This window comes from Cyprinodon tularosa, unplaced genomic scaffold (genome assembly GCF_016077235.1).
Source record: "Cyprinodon tularosa strain WSP-4 unplaced genomic scaffold, ASM1607723v1 ctg30, whole genome shotgun sequence".
Classification (NCBI taxonomy): Eukaryota; Metazoa; Chordata; class Actinopteri; order Cyprinodontiformes; family Cyprinodontidae; genus Cyprinodon; species Cyprinodon tularosa.
The window spans coordinates 7,950,282-7,967,770 of record NW_024039008.1 but is presented as its reverse complement, the minus strand read 5'-3'; the positions used below and the strand labels follow the sequence as shown (position 1 = coordinate 7,967,770).

The 17,489-nt window shown below is 38.1% G+C and overlaps 1 protein-coding gene across 3 annotated transcripts in view; it reads left to right on the top strand.

Moving 5' to 3' along the window:
* pbx1b (pre-B-cell leukemia homeobox 1b) overlaps positions 1-17,489 on the top strand; it is a 105,281-nt gene that overhangs the window by 79,044 nt on the left and 8,748 nt on the right. Inside the window, exons 4-7 of one of the 3 annotated variants that reach the window (XM_038291709.1) lie at positions 5,468-5,658; positions 8,107-8,242; positions 11,263-11,311; positions 15,890-16,002. In XM_038291709.1, the coding sequence (XP_038147637.1) occupies positions 5,468-5,658; positions 8,107-8,242; positions 11,263-11,311; positions 15,890-16,002 (489 nt within the window). Of the gene's footprint in view, positions 1-5,467; positions 5,659-8,106; positions 8,243-11,262; positions 11,423-15,889; positions 16,003-17,489 lie in introns of all 3 variants that reach the window. The other 2 variants (XM_038291708.1, XM_038291710.1) reach the window with 2 other exon arrangements.

Below are 17,489 nucleotides of genomic sequence, written 5' to 3'. Positions count from 1 at the left end.
GCAGAGCTTCGTCTGCCTCTGTCTGCTGTTAGAAAAGAAAAACTAAAACAGGAAACCAGAAGACTCCAAAGATAAAAATAAAATCATTATTATTTGGATCCTCAGAAAAAAAATTCAAGGTTACTTTTTATTTGGATCTTTATAACATTGGAGCCGTTAAAAGAGGAAAACACAGGATTAACTTAATAATTCAGACAAACTTAAAGTGAAAGTGAGTTTTCCTAGAAGCAACGCTGGAGTTCTCCATCTAACTGAAGGATTTATATCCTTTTTCCTCCTAAATCCTCCGTTTCTTATTGACCCTTTATTTGATAGACCAACAGAACAGGTGCACCATAGTTAGGTGGGTGGAGAGTTATAGGGGAAAAATATTATAATTCAAATGAGTGGCCCCCTTCAGAGCCCCAAATACACTATTATTTCTGAAATTCATTGATTAGTATAAAAACAACTGTTCTATCATCTGAGAATAAAGAGAATCATATAATATCCCATTAATTTCACATATGAAAATCACATGAGAAAAACCCATGTGACATTAACATGTCGGACACAAGTAATTGTAAATGTGTGGATTTGGAACATTTCATTCTAAAAGCACATATGAATTAATTCTTTTCTTTTATTAACATGTTTTTCACATGTGAATCACATGTTTTCACATGTGGTGAATCACAAAACTCTAAACATGTGATCCAAAAATTGAGGCACATGTGTGGAACATGCAAAAATGTGATTCACTTTTTTGCATTCGACTCATTTATTCACATATGATACACACTTTTACACATGATACCAATTTAAAAGCACTTAAAAGCATTTATCACATTATCTTATGAAACTAAATAATATGTGAATCACGGGACCTAAAATTGCCCATTTAAATTATAAATTGCATGTTAACCTCTTAACATCCATCTCATTTTGGGTAAGCAAATAACTTAGGAACTGTAAGCTCAAATTACATGTGCAATACATTATCTGAAAGCTAACTCCCTTTAGTTTCCTATTATATAAATTAAAACTGGGTGACTAGAACACAGACCAACCTGCATCAGTTCAAACATGACTCAAAGTTGTTTTTTTATTCTCGGAAATGATAGGTCTTTCTTTTTATTTTAGTAATAAAGACATTCTTATGAAACGGCAGGTTTTATTGTATTATATTTGTTCTACGTCATGTCAACCACAAATGCAGAACATTTCAGACCTGTGGGATTTGGTTGCGCTTTGCTTTATGTAGTTTTGTTTTTCTTAATGTTGTTGCGCTTGGCTTTATGTAGTTGCGCTTTTAGATTTGTAGTTGCAGTTTGCACTTCAGGGCCACCGTATATTACCCCCACTTTAGGTCCATCAGGTCGCTTTAAGAGGTTAAAATCCAAGCTTTCGCGTGGATTTAAAACTTTTCATGTTTACACATGTGACTCCAATTCAGAGCATGTGATTCACATATGAGGTACATGTGTTTCATCCAAAAACATTGGAATTACATGTGAAAACATGTAATTCATTTTATTTCACATGTGATAAATGCTTTCACATGATTCCCTGTTTTTAGCACGTGGTTCACATGTTAGACACATGTGAATCACATGCTTTTAAATGGGAATCACTTGTAAAAGCGTGTATCATATGTGAATAAATGATTCACATGCAAAAACATGTAAATCTCGTGTTTTCACATGTGATTAACCTTTTTGCATGTCCTACACATGTGCCTCATTTTTGACTTAAAGGTTTTAATGAAAATCATATAAAAACATGTCACAACTGAACGTTTTCGCGTATGATTCACATGTGACATACGTTTCTAAAATGTGAACCATGTGCTTTAAAAGGGAATCATGGAAAGCCTTTATCACATGTGAAAACAAATGAATCACACGAGATACATGGTTTCACATGTAAATCCAATGATTTTGGATGAAACACATGTACCCCAGATGTATTTCACATGCTCAGAATTGGAGTCCCATGTGAAAACATGAACGTTTTTAAAGGTTTTAAGTTCACGCAAATGCTTGGACTTTAACATGTGATTTATAATGAATCTGGTCAATTTTAAGTCCCGTGATTCACATGTTATTTAGATTCTTAAGATAATTTTCTCTTTTTATTTTGTAGAACATGACTACCGACTAACATGAACTAGCAGCTATAAATGAAGATCTATAAAATCAATATATTTGATAAAAGTAGATCAGTTTAATTATTAGTATTTGAAACTTTTCAGGATCAGAAAAAAAACTTCTAATATTTTAACATAAGGAACACAGCTTTTATAGATAATTTCTGATTAGAATGATCAATGAAGCTAATTATATTCACATGTGAAAAAATCTTAGTATTTGTTTCCCATGTGAGGAAGATGCGAGTTTCACGTGATCAAAGTTAAACGGAACATGGAATAAATGAACGTAATGCTTGATCATAGGTGGAAAATGTGACTAACGTCAGAGATGGAATTCATGGTACATAGGAAGGAAGGAGAAAGCTCCAGGGGGAAGTTACAGAGGAATAGCGCTCCACTTAAACTGACAGATCAGGCAAGGGAAGAGTTTTACATAGAAGCAAAAGAAGAGGCCCGTGGGAACTGTGGAGCAGCCGCAGAGATCTACGGCTCCGGTGAGAGAATCCGTCCGCCCGACAGCGAGGAACTCTGCACTCTATAAATATTAACATTCTGGAAAAAGTGTGAGAATTCAGGCGAGAGGTGGAAGAAGGTATTCCATGAAATGAGACCAAAATCAAACATGCAGAATGTTCAGCTATGGAAGCTGTCCAGTGCTGATGCTGGGATGGAGGAGGCTGAATCAGGGGAATCCTGGATTCTACTGGGCCAGAGGTGCCCAAAACTACAGTTAGGATGGCCTAGTCAAAGTCCAGACTTTAATTCAAATGGGAATCGGCAGTAGGACATGAGACAATTGGGTTTTTACAGATACTGTACATTGTAGTAAAAATTATCTCTATGAGGGGAGAATTTTCCCAAATTATGCACCAACGCGCTAATCAATGAATAAACCTGATGGTTGTCTAGATTCACTTCCTTTCTACCCTGGATGATGTCCCTACTGCTGATTAGAATCAACCGGTGCACGGTTTTATATGGAGTCCCTAAAGTGACATGGAGGAAAAAATTAATTTTGCGATATCCCACAATACTTTTGCGAGATCTCGCAAAAAATAAGCTTTTGCGAGATCCCGCAATACTTTTGCTAGATCTAACACACTGTTGTGTGTTTTGTAAAACAAACACACAACAGTGGAGGTGCAAAGTGTACTGCTATGGGAGGAAAATACGCCCATGTGTCAGCTACAACCATGGAGGATGATTTCGAATGGTTCTTAATTTATAGAGAAGTCCCAAAACACGAAATTACACGAATGAGGAGAGACAAGGTCAGTATGGCAATCCTACGGAGCTCCTAAAGGGACATGGAGGGAAAAAATTAACTTTTGCGAGATCTCGCAAAACTATTGCGGGATCTCGCAAAACTACTGCGGGATCTCGCTAAAGTATTGCGAGATCTCGCAAAAGTTCTTTTTTTTTCCCTCCATGTCCCTTTAGGGGCTCCGTATTTTTAAGGCTGGTACTGTTTTTTTTTTTTTTCTTGGGGCTGAGTTTTGAAGCTCAAATTGCTTTTTTTCCGTCCATTTACATGATAAAAAATTAAATAACTACAATGAATGTTATGCAAGTCAAAATTTAACAAGAGAGAAACCTTTATTAACAAATAAAAACATTAACAGTGGATAGCAGATGGAGGGAACACTTCTCAAGGCGTTACTGTCGAATGCACTAATGAATTAGTTAAAGCTGGTTCGCATTGACTTAAGGATTTACTTATATAAACAGTTAATTGTTCTCAGCTTTCTTGTTAAAGACGACCGATACGTCAGTTGGATGATATTTTTGGCCAATATTAGTTTCTTGTTTTGTTTATTTTTTCCTGTTTGATCCGTGCATACGTTAAACAATTCATTAGAGCACTCAGTAGCTGCAGAGTATGGAGTGAATTTTGTTTCGTTATTGTTGCAAACAATGAACACGTTTTGTAAATGGAAATAAAAAAAAAACCATGCAATCCAGGAATTAATCTTTAAAAAGCATTTTAATCAAATGTTATGAGAGAAAAGTTGCTTTTTTCTCAGATTCGTTTTTTTTTTCTTTCTTTTTTTTAAAGATTTTTTTCACATATTTTACATTTTCAAATGTAAAATTGTTTTTCAGATTAAGTTTTATGATTTCCATACTTTTCAAACTGGGTTTTATGGATTTCCAAGATGCATTTCTTTTGGTCGGCTCGACGTTAGCAACATCCTTTTTATTGATCAAGAGGAAGCGTTCATTTGGTTTGAAGTGAAGAGAATCTGATCTGTAAATTGCAATTGGAAAAGTTTGCATTTCTTACTTTATTAAAATACAGAAATGTAAGATATGTATATCTAAAATAAATATCTATAAAGATTTTTTTTAAACATAAAACTAGAAAAAAAAAAATTTTAGGTTTAATTTATGGATTGCATTTTTTATTTTCAATTTTCAAACGTTTTTTTATGTGAAACGATAATGGAACTAGTTTTTCTCTATACAGCCATGCGTGGAGGTCATGTGAAGCACATGCATGCTCTTTGGTATCTATAACTTATGTTTTTTGAGACTTATATTACATATATTATTATTTTTATCATATAAATGAAGGAAGATTAGGGATCAGTTAAACTGATGTCCAAATAACCAGCTTTAAAAAACCTATCTGTACCATTAGGCCATTTTCTCAGTAACCCAGTCGGTGCCAAATAATGATCTCCTCTGTCATATAATGGGGGGATTTTGGGGTTCTGAGCCCCTCGGTCATATTCTGGACATCAGGTAGAATCTAAATCAGATCAGTGCTGATATAAAACATGTTTCTCCTGCGTTACTTTCCTCTCGTACTCGTTCAGATCATCAGGCGACTGCAGGAACTCCTTTTGATGGTCCTTATCCCAGATTCCTCCATCATATGCACTGCGTTCTGTGGCCGTGTGGGTTCCCCCTACAGCCCTACAGGGATCGGGGGGGTTATTTCCTCTTATCCCCTTTGTCTCTGATGCATTTGCAACAATAGCTTCGCTTTCAGATGAATGTGATGAGCAGGCAGATAGACAGAGGTAGACAACGCCTGACACGGCGAAATCCAGGGAGGGATCGACTAAAGCAGGAGAAATAAAGAGGAGGAGACAGTAGCAGAGAGAGTCTAATGCCGCAGCGCGTTCACGCCCGTCATCTTCGTCTCCCAGGGTTAGCTGTGCGTCTGAAAGTGAGCGGCTGTCACTGCTTTCTCTTAACGTACTTCAATCAGAATTTTCTGTTAAATATGAAACATATCAGCGTCTTTTCAGAGGAAGCTCCACCCTGTCCTACATGGAAGCAGAGCTGGAATCTGACAGAACCATGTGTCTCTGTGTTTCCCCTCCACAGGCCTGTAACGAGTTCACCACCCACGTGATGAACCTGTTGCGGGAGCAGTCGCGCACGCGGCCCATTTCGCCCAAAGAGATCGAGCGCATGGTGAGCATCATCCACCGCAAGTTCAGCTCCATCCAGATGCAGCTGAAACAGAGCACCTGCGAGGCCGTCATGATCCTGCGCTCCCGCTTCCTGGACGCCAGGTGCGTATCCCCGTCTCACCGTGTGCTCACATGTACAGGAGGAACACCCAGCCAATAACAGCTCCCGCTAACAGTTCCCCTTTTTTTAATTTAATCGCTTGTTCTCTTTGATGCGTGCTTTTGGATTTGCATACATTTCTCTGAGGATAAATCCCTCTCAAAGCCTAGGTTGGAGGCATAACATTTAAATGAGGCGTGCGCTCCCGTATAAAGCCTCACTCTATATTCTCCTGCAAATGAACACGGCGGCGAAGCAGCGAGGGATGGGAAGAGCGAAGCCTCCCCTCCCCGCTTGATGCTCTGCTCCTCTGATTAATCTACTGGCTGCTGGAGCTCCTGCTGTGAACATTTACATATTTTCTAGTGAGCTCGTTGGAGCTGGCAGGGAAGGGGGGGGCAGAGGTTTTAGCACAAATCTCCTCAACCAGTCGATACATGCGAGGAGATTTTACAGCTTCTCTCCAGCTTATGTAAAGCTCCGCTCAGCTGACATGACCTGATAGGTGGAGAAGATGGAGGGGTCAGCCGACTCCAAGGCTCCTCACTGCTGCGAAGTGTGTTGGCAGACAAATATGTTGGTGAATAGAATATATGTAAGATGCCATAAAAAAAACTCGTAAAATTTGATCTGAAAAAGAGAAACGTGAAAATATAAAATGTGAAAGAAAGGAAAATTTGAAATTTCAAAATAATTAAAACATTTTTTTGATCGAGACTGGTTTCAAAGTTTATTTCTGTTCTTTTCTTCATTTACAAAATGTGTTTTTGCTAAAAAAAAAAATGGAGTGAAATTCCCTCCATTAGCCTGATAATATGTAGATCTAAAGCTGAGTGCTAAACATTTTCACTCTAAAAGCTGAAGCTTGATGACCTGACTCCGCCAGATGGATTTGCTCCGCATATCCATCTGGAAAACTTCCGTCGAAGTAATTTTTGGAAGGGGCGAAAATACTGGTTAGCTGATTGGCCTATGTTGGTGATAGACGGGCCAAATAAACCAATCAGATCAACGAAGCATATGACGTAACAGAGCGACGACGAAGAGGAGCCAATTGATAGATCAAACTCTTGCCAAAACCAGTCGGGAGAAGAGCAAAAACCTCTTTTTCTCTGAGAAAAGCCTCCAGAGCAGTGTTTTGCTCTTCTTTCAGTGAAGAAATACTCTGTAATTCAGATAAAACTTGCTCGATAGCCACGCTAACGCTAGTTTCATCGGCTGAAGCCGCCATGTTCTTTAGAGATCAGGATGGTCTCACGAGGCTAGAAGCTTGAAACTTAGTCTTTAAAAAAATAAATGTTCCTGTATAAAGCCCCTATGGTTGAATGGTTGAATTTCAGGACTATAATTGCTTTTACGTGTTTTAAGTGGCTGGCAGTAACGGGTCTCTATTGATTTCTCCATCATGGTCATCAAATAAAACGTCCAGATGTTGAATAAAGAGGACAGATAGTTTGATAGAGGGGTGAAGGAAGCCATCTTTGTTAAAAGAGGAAAGCTGTCACTAAACTGAGCGGAGGACTTCAGCTCCTAAACATATCCATTTAAAATGACCTAAAACTATCTCATCAGATGGCCAACACCAGACAACAAGCACACATGAACTTTATGTCTTAAGGATCACCTTTGTTCATCACTGCATTGCTTTAGCTTTTGGATCAGCTGGAGCGTGTCTAGATTGAGTCTTTTCAGATGGGTGTCTTAAGATAATGTGCTGTGAACAGGATCTAGTTCTATAGATGTCAGTGATGTAGACACTATCAGCACCTACTGGCCTGGCATTCATATTGCAGCTTTTTTTTTTTAGAATTTCAGAATAACAGTCTGTTCATAGATAGTTTAACAGGAGGAGGAGATATATGGAGTGAACTTTGCTCCATTATTTTTGTAAATGGAAATTTTAGGAAAATATAATCCATTTTTTTCTTTTTCTTTTGAGAGTAACTTTGTGTTTTTCCTCAGATTTTATTTTTTATTTGCTTTGTTTTCAATTGTAATGTATTTTTTTCAATTTCTTTCACTGATATTTTATTTTCAATATCTTGAAAGTTTTGTTTTTTTTCAAGTTGACTTTTACACATTGCATTTTCTTTCACATTCCCTTTGCTTGGAGCCTAACCCAAACGCTAGAGATTTAACAATATAAATGTTGTTCCTAACATCCAGCAGATCAGACAGAAATGCGTCTGATCTGGAAAACACAATTTGAAAAGAATGACATTCAAACGCAATCTAAAAAAACTTAGATTTTAAGAATAAAATTTGAGAACATAAACTGTAATCACCTAAAAGTTGGAAAATAAATTATAAAAAATTATTGGAAAAAAAAGGTTTCCCTTTTCCATAAATTTCACTTTAACAAACATGTTTTTGCTTGCAAAAATAATGGAACAAAATTCCTTCCATAAGATGAAGTGCCGTGACTGACTATGCTGCTCCTCTTTTTGTAGGCGGAAAAGACGAAACTTCAACAAGCAGGCGACAGAGATCCTGAACGAGTATTTCTACTCTCACCTCAGTAACCCGTACCCCAGCGAGGAGGCCAAAGAGGAGCTGGCCAAGAAGTGTGCCATCACAGTGGCCCAGGTACGAGCAGATCAGAGCCCCCCGCGGGAACGTCTCTGTACAGAGCACTGCGAGACATGAGGAGGCTGTCAGCGTCTGGACGGGTGACCTAGGCTTTTACGGATTCAGACAGCCCTTATACTCTTATTCTACACTTTTATTAGCGCACAAACAACAATCCAAAATGTAAATAGATATCTTCCCTGCAAAAAATTTTAATCTAAATAAGTAATTTTCTCCTAAACTAAGTGCATTTGTTCTTGAATTGAGGAGGTAAGTGAGACACTTTGCCAATGGAACAAGACAATTTACATTTAAAATAAGAAAAAGCAACTGCATTGTCTTATTACAAGTGCATATTATCTAATTATCTTATTTTAAGAGTAAAAATACTCATTCCATTAGCAAATCATCCCATTTACCTACTAAAATGAAGGTAAAACACACTTGATTTAAGGAATTTTTACTTATTTCTAGATTGTTTTTGCAGTGAAAGTGAAATCAGTTGTATTCAAGGCTCTGAAGTCGTTGTTTCTGCTGCTAGTCCGTAGAATAAACCCAACTGTTCTATGAAGGCCTCAGAAAACTTAGTGGAAGAAGAACCTCATGAAGACTGAGGGACACTGCAGACGGGTCAGAGAGAAACCTGTGGAACGTTCAAAACGAGGGTCTATGGCTCCGTGGGAGAATCTGCTGAAAGAAAAAAAAAGTCTTAATCTAACCTGAAACATTCAGAGACCAGTTTACACTTTGTAAGAGACTAACATTAGTTTAGTAATTAAATAGTTTTTAATTAGTTGGGTTTTTTTTAGGGGAGTGTTGGCCTAGTGGTTAGAGCAGTGCGCTCCCCACAACCTACACTCTGGGTTCCTTAGCAAAGACCCTTAACCCCACACTGCTCCCCAGGCGCCACACAATGGCAGCCCACTGCTCCCCAATGGAACGGGTTAAATGCAGAGTTAATTTCTCCATTGTGAGATCAATAAAGTTCAGTTTCTATCCTTTTGATTAATCTAAAAGGAGATACTTTTAGTAGGTCAACAAAACATGTCATTTCCTTTTATTTTACTTATTCGATCCTTCTAAAAGTGTCTTTAAATTCATGTTTAGTCATTTTATGGACAAAGAAAATTCAAATGCAGGTCATTTGAAACCCTTTTCATACCACTTTTTTTATTTAAGTGAGGGTCCGCACAAGAGTATAAAATTGGGTCTAGCTTTAGCAACATTAACAGTTTGTTCCCATGGTTTTCAAGGTACAATGGGAAACTACTTGGGTTCAGTATATAGCCCGTGTTTACTTCCTGGTTCCTGAGCCAATCATATGAGAGGATTTGGTGTTTTCAAATTTCAAATTTTTTAATTTCTAAATTTCTTTGGTTAAAAAGCGGCAGCCTGAAAAAAACAAGACTACATTTTATTGGTCAAGAGCGATTTTGTATTGGGCTTAAGGTGTAGAGAAAGTGTTTTGTGAAAAGCAATTCTAAAAGAATGCGATTCATAAAACTTAATCTGAAAAAGAGAAGTAAAAAAATAACATTTAAGAATATAAATTACCAAAGAAAAATAACCAGAGAAAGCAGCCCAGTTACTCTCAACTCAATTGAATTTGCATTGAGCTAAAATAATTTATTAGCTATGCATGCATTCTATTGAAATGTATTTGGAATTAAAAAACAAAACATAATTAGACTGCACCATTTCTATTGACAGAAGTTATCGTAATAAAACAGCTGACTGGACTAAAAAAGTGTGATGTAATCATGTCGATTGGAAAGTTCTGCTCAGATATGTCAGGATTGGAATGAAACGTCCGAATCGCCGTTTATTCTGATCACTATTTTCCGTGGAAATAGGCGAGTGGCGACCTAGGAATCCAGAGGTTCTGACCTGAACAAAAACCCTTAATCCCACACTGCTCCCTTGGTGCCGCACAATGGCAGCCCACTGGGGATGGGTTCACTTCATTGCTCTGTACCTGTAACAGTATAATGACAATAAAAGCTGGGAAAACAAAAATAAAAAATAAATGTAGCTTCAGATGATACTTGAACTGGAAGCAGGAGGTAAATTCTGCCACACAAGGTCCTTGAATTTTTGGATCCTTGAAATTGAAACTGTTTATTCTTAACTAGAGCTTAAAAAAATAATAATTGGATTCATTGAAGATTTCAGTTATTGAAATAATCATCAACTAATTTTGTAATCACTTAAGCATTAACTAACATTCAGACTCTCATGAAATTAGCTGGAAACGCTAGTTGCAGATCTAATTCTAACCGTTAACGGTTAAAATGCTGAATGTTTCAGAGAGGAGATGATGTCTGCAGCTCTTAGAGGAACATGTCCGCCTGTTAGGATTCTTACTGTACCAAAGTTTCTGTTATCCCAGAATATAAAGTGTTTTTGTTTTGTTTCATCTCTGCTCTTCAGAAACTCCACTTGTTTCAATCCTGTGAGAATTGATAATAAGGGAAAACAATGACGCCGCCAAGGTAAACAGCGGATCCATCATTTGGGAATGGATCGTTTTCTCAGTCGCCTTCATTAATTTCTACCAAATGATCTGAGGATGCAGCTGTGGCTCCACGGTGGAAGCTGCTCAGCAGCTCGGTGATTTGTGGAGTTTCAGTTTCTTGGCTATAACAAAGGAGAATGTTTACCTTCTCTGTCTATTAGAAACTTTGCAGGATTGATTTGGTTTTCATTTTAATGTTGTTTATCATTAGGGCTGGGATTACCCCCCTGGCTTCATCTGGGAGTCCATTAGCTGTAATGGGTGTTAGCGGAAGTTGACTGATTGGTGCTTGCGTGAGTTCTGATGATAGCTGCAGTCATGGTGACATAATGAGACCGTTATTGGCAATCATTCCATTCTGGCACCAATGCAGATTCACAGCACCAGTCTGACAGAGGCTCTCTGCAGTGTTTCACATGCCATTAAAGGCCATTCAAGCTAAAACGTTAGCTGTATTTCTTTAAAGAAGCTCTGTATGCTTAAACTTTTTTTTTTGTTTTATTGTTTTTTTTTTCCTGCTCAGGTTTCCAACTGGTTTGGGAATAAAAGAATCAGATACAAGAAAAACATTGGTAAGTTCCAAGAAGAAGCCAACATGTATGCCGCCAGAACTGCCGTGAATGCGGCTAATGCATCCTCACATGGAAGCCAAGCAAATTCACCCTCCACTCCAAACTCTGCAGGTGAGACAGGAAGTCCCTGGCTCGGCTGGGGTTAGACGTACACTTCCTCTCTGTCCATCAGTGTAACGCATTTAAGGCTTTTTCAGTGCTGATGCTGTAAAGGACAAAAACAGGCCACTATTCCACACATATGTTGCCCATCCCATATTAATGCGCTGTTAATAGGGTCCATGTTTATCCCGAAGCGAGCGTCATTAGCTCCTACGATGGCCCTGATGTTGCTTTCAGCAATGTAGAAAAGAGCTGGTGGGGTTAAAGCAACCTGAGCCCTCATGCTAAGTCTCCATATCTTTACTGTCCTTCCTTCTCAGCCTCATTAACCCGATGTTTGCCTTTTCAACGCTCTGTGTCATGATTCCCTAATGGCATTCAAAGGATAAGTCTGGTGATAAAAATCACTTTGAAAGTCCAAACTTTATTTCAAAGCAAAGGCAGAAACATGGCAACCTGCTTTCAAAAGGCTTCACCACATACCAGAAAATTCAACCTTAAACTCACTCCCATTATTTAAACAGGATTCCCATAGGTGCTTAAAAGTTTTTCGAGTTTGAAAAAATAAGTTCAAGGCCTTGAAAGTTTTAGAAATTACTCATTAAAAGCCACCTGTCCTTTTTTCAGGACATGTTTTGCCAAAATTTGACATGTGGATGCTAATGCTTTTCTATGCAATAGCAAAGAATGAATCACCTGAGTGAAGTTGGCTCCCCCACCTTCTTCAAATCAGACAAAATTAGTGTCAAACGTTTGTGCAGCTAAAACAGATGTTAACTGACCTTTGATGACCTCTACAGAATATTAATATGATTAAAATGATAGCAGTACAAATGAACATTTTTGCCATGTAAAATTTTTAAATTAATTTGAAATATAAAATATTTAAAATATATATATATAAATTTTAAAAATGCATATTTTAAAATATATATATTTTTTGTACTGCTATCATTAATAATTGTTTGTAGAAGCCATCAAAGGTCAGTCAACGTTCATTCTGAAACTGAATTTGCTAACCTATGATTATATAATTTTAAACTGTAAAAAAAATGATAGCGACACAAACGAAAATTTTTGCAGCACAAATGGAGCCGATCCTGTTCCGTTTTCTTAGTCACGTGACTTGACGCCTGTGGCGGGATTGGCTGGGTGTTGGATGCCACAATCCATTGCTAATGTCTGTGACCTGAAGTAACCCTTCCCTTTTTACACTGAATTTAGACGCCGAATTTAAGACAGTGAAATAGAGCCAGTTGAATCTCAGGAGGCTGAAAATATTGAGTTTGAATTTTGAAAGGTTGAATTTTTTTATATGCTGATTTTTTTTAACACTCAAAAATAAGTATTGAAAATGTAATCACTTTGAAATAGTAATGTGAATTTTTAGCTTGAAGAGAAAATAATTGAAATTTCAACTCTGTAGAAATAATGACAATTAATTTTTTTTAGGTCAAAAATGTGTTCTGAATATTTTTAAACACTGAAACAGTAAGAACAAACATACAACATTTAAAATTCAATGGCATTTTTTATTCAAATCCCAGCGACACAGATTTACTTCCATAGGACAAAAGTAATCGGAATACAAAATCCAATCAGACTAGAGATCTGTGATGTAAACATCCCGATCAGATTATTCTAATAGCGTAACTTATTTCATAACAAACAAATCCTCTGTAGAGCAGAAGGCAACATTTTGTTATATGCATGTCTAAAGTTGACTTTGAAATGTTAAAAAAAGCAGAATATAGAACCTTAAATTACATAGCAAGTGTAATATTAACATGAGATACATTAAACTTACTTTATTTTTATTTCATCACAGAGATATGTTTTTAAGTACTTCCCTGGCACCAGGTGGCAGCTGTTGAACAGGGAAGTCTGTGATATTAATTAGCCTGCTAGTGAAGGTTTTACATCTAAGATTTAGGGTTTACAGAATTCTGGTACTGGAAATTTAGCATTTTAACTCAGAGGTAAAACTTAGGGCCTAACATTACACTGTAAGAAGAGAAAAATGTAAGATTTCAAGAAAGTTTTTATACCCAGAGCAAAAAGAGTAGACACTCTAGCGCCACCTAGTATATATCTGTGGGATACTAGGGGGGAGTGTTGGCTTAGTGGTTAGATCAGTGCGCTTGTGCTCTGAGAAGGTTGCAAGTACCCGGTTTGATCCCCACAGCCTGCATTCTGGGTTCCTGAGCAAGACCTTTAAAGGTGCAGTAGGTGATCTTTTCTGACGCATTTTTTAGCATGTGGCTTAAAGATCTCCCCAAAGCCGCTTAGGAAGCAGTGAAATAGGAGGTCTGAAAGTGAAATAAAAAAAAATGGATCCCGCTACAGTAAGAAATTAATAAATAACCACAAGCCAATCACAAAAGATGGTCCGTTGTACACTATTGGTTCCTGACACATCAATCATGGTTGTCTGCTTGTCCCTCCCCCCTGTGCGCGTACCCTGACACATGAAAGGATCGACCCCTCAATACTCGTGCCGGACACCATGGCTGGAAGCTAAGCACTGTTATGCTATGTTCACACCTAAAATAGCACGAACAGCAAAAATGTGCGTGCTGCTTCATTTTTTTATCCTTGTACCAGTTTAGATCTGATGCACAGCAAAAGCATCTTTGCTAGGGTGACCAGATTTTGGTTAGTTTTTTTCTGAGCCTAAATAGAATTCCAGTATCAGGTACTATGAGTATCCATCCATCCATTTTCTGACATGGTTAATCTCAAGTCCTGGTGCCTACCTCCAGCTGTCTATGGGTGAGAGGCAGGGTCCACCCTGGACAGGTCGCAAGTCCATCGCAGGGCAACACAGAGACAAACAGGACAAATAACCATTCACACTCACACCTAAGGAGAATTTAGAGAAACCAATAAACCTAAAAGTCATGTTTTTAGACTGTGGGAGGAAGCCAGAGTACCCAGAGAGAACCCACGCATGCTCAGGGAGAACATGCAAACTCCATGCAGAAAGCGCGGGAGTCGAACCCGGAACCTTGTTGCTGCAAGGCAGCAGTGCTAACCACTGCGCCATCTGTTGGCAGTGGCCCGGAACTACCAGAAACCCAGTAGAGCCTAACTGTCCTGCAATGTGGTGGAACCCCCTAACGACCATTATCACCCCCCCATGTGACCTCCTTGGCCAATCAAGTGGGAGGGATCAGAGCCACCTTTTATCCCATGCAGTTCTTTGTTACACCTACAGTTTATTAATCTCACCAGTTAGAACTGAAGAAGCTTCTTGGATTGGAGGAAAAACATCTTCTAGAAACCTTCACATCCAGTTGGCTAGATGAAATTTTTTCAAGCTCGAAAATGACCTGGATGATTGAGAATCTTCACAGATATGTCCTGCAATGACACATCTTAAAGCACCAGCTTGGTGTAGTAGCAGACCATCAGATATTAATAAATATAATCTAACATATTTCTGGTTCTCTGATGTGGGATTAAATCTAGAAGGATGAATGTTTCTTTGTTTTTACCAGAAACTTCGTATCTTCTCATTCTTCTGGTCCAAACTGCTGGGCTATCAGACTGTTTATTTGTCACAGAGCAGATTTTTATTAGCTGCTTTCACCTGTACTTAACCCGGAAGTTACAGGTCTAGCGCCCCGAGTGGCTAAGTGTTACACAGCATGGCTCTAAGCTCATTTTGCCACCTGATTATTACGCTGTTTATCTTTTGTTATGCATCGTTTGCAAAAATGTCCGCTTATTAAGGAATATAAATTTACTAAAAGTAAATATAATGTTTTTAAGATTGATCAATTACTAAAATATTCTATGACTACAGCTGCAGTGTGAATATATGATAAATACCACTTTTACAGTAGATAATAAAAAATAAAAAGATAATCTGCCCATTGGAAACTATCATTTTATCATCCCCTTCTTCCTATTTTGATAAACTTGTTAACTTGTTGCTGTTAAACCTAGCCATGCTAATGCTAACCTGCCGCTATAACTACGATGAACATTTATGGTGAAATTTGGCTCTTTTATCAGGAAGAAAACGGTAATAACGACCAAAGAAACACCAGACTTATCTTTTGAAGCTTTTTTGAGAATTTCTTTGAAGTAAGTTAAATTGGTTAGCCTAGCTTAGCCTAGCATAAATAGGGGGCTGTTCTAGATGAGCGACGATGTCCGATTGGGAGAAAATGCTTCCTGATCCTGTCACTACTGTACATTGTATCACATTTGAAGAGTTTGTTAGAGATGATAAAAAAAAACTGTGACTGACTGAGTGATGCTTCAGACATAACAGCCAAGCAGAGCTTGTTCTCGTGCTAATTCCAGTTTTCCTAACAAACAACCAGCTGTGTTTACTGTTGAACTGCTGTATTTCCCTGCTGGCTCAGCTGCCTGGCTCGCTAACCCTTTGCATGCTGCCGCCTGGACGGCCCTCCTTGCTCGCCCTGCTGGCTCTCTGTGATTTCCCTGCTCCCTCTCTCCTTCCAGGTTCTGCTGGCTCTTTTAACATGTCAAACTCCGGGGACTTGTTCATGAGCGTGCAGTCTCTCAATGGGGACTCGTACCAGGGGGCTCAGGTGGGAGCCAACGTGCAGTCGCAGGTAGGGACTGGTTCTGGAAAGAAGAAAAGATGCTGTGATGCTCTAACACTTAGAAATGTCATACACACCCTCTGAATATGAGATATCGGCGTTGGATTAAATTTAATCCAGTTTATTTATATAGCGCCATTTCACAACACGTCATCTCAAGGCACTTTACAGTTCAACCAGATCATCCAGTTAAATTAATTCAAAGTTTTCTGTCTAAGGAAAACCGGCTGATTGCATCGACTCATTGACCCGAATGCAATCCCTCACACTAAGCATGCTTGTAGCGACAGTGGAGAGGAAAAACTCCCTTTTAACAGGAAGAAACCTCCCACAGAACCAGGCTCAGTGTGAGCGACCATCTGCTGAGGCCGACTGGGTTTCAAGGAGACAGAAGTAGACAGAAAAAGCAGCTGTAAAAGGCGGCCCCGTCCAGGAAACACACAGCCAGGCAGACGAGCTCCGAGCCAGCTCCCATGTTTAATTGATAAAAGTTTCCATTTTCTCGCTAAACAGGATGAATACCACGTTGTTACGGGAAACAAATTTACTACAGACAGTATTTAGAGAATAAAATGCCAACAAAATCACCACAATGCTTTTGTTTTGTAATTGGGAAGGAAAATGATTAATGGTTTAAATTCTTTTGTCCATTTCTCCCATATCACAATGCTTCCACTACCATGTCCCACAATGTGGACAACATGCATGGTTTAAGTTTACATTTATTTAAAGTGAACTCTTTCCTCCATGTTTGCTCTGTCTTATACATGCGCTCTTCCTACCACTGTTTTATAAAGGCCAGCTGTTGGGAATGATGACTAAATGTTCTCCTTCCTGATTTCTGAATCTCTGCAGCTCCTCCACAGTTATTGTCTGCTCACATTAATGGCATGTTAGTTTTTTTGTAAAGATGTTTTCAGACTTATCAGAGTAAAGGTTGGTTTATGCTTCAATAAGGTGTTAATGTATAATGAAATGTGCCATTATATAAAAAAATGAATAAAATTAAATTAAATATGATCCTGCTGAGTTAAAGCAGCCCCCCCCAAACTACCAAACTACACCACAGTGACCAGGATATAGAGGTAACAGATGTTCACCTAATGGACTATAAATAAACTGCAACACATTTCCTAAGTTATTTCTGATTATTTTAGCCATGATATTGACTTTAGAGTAACAACAAAACAAGAAGAAGGTGTCTTATATTCATCAGTGAGAAGCAGCCAATCAGAAAACAGGATTTCTATGGAAGCAGTTCTAGTCCCGCCCACAGAGTTTGAAGTTTGAAGTTTAAATGATTTTATGATGAGTCTGCTTCACAGACAACATAAAGTCATAAAAAGTATTATTTTTAAAAAAAGGACTTAATTATTTAATTTCATAATTTAATAGCTAACTTTAATTATTTAATGGTACATTTAATTATCTAATGTCAGGTTCATTAATTAAATTGTTCATTTAATTATCATTTCCCATAATTCAGAGCGGGTTGA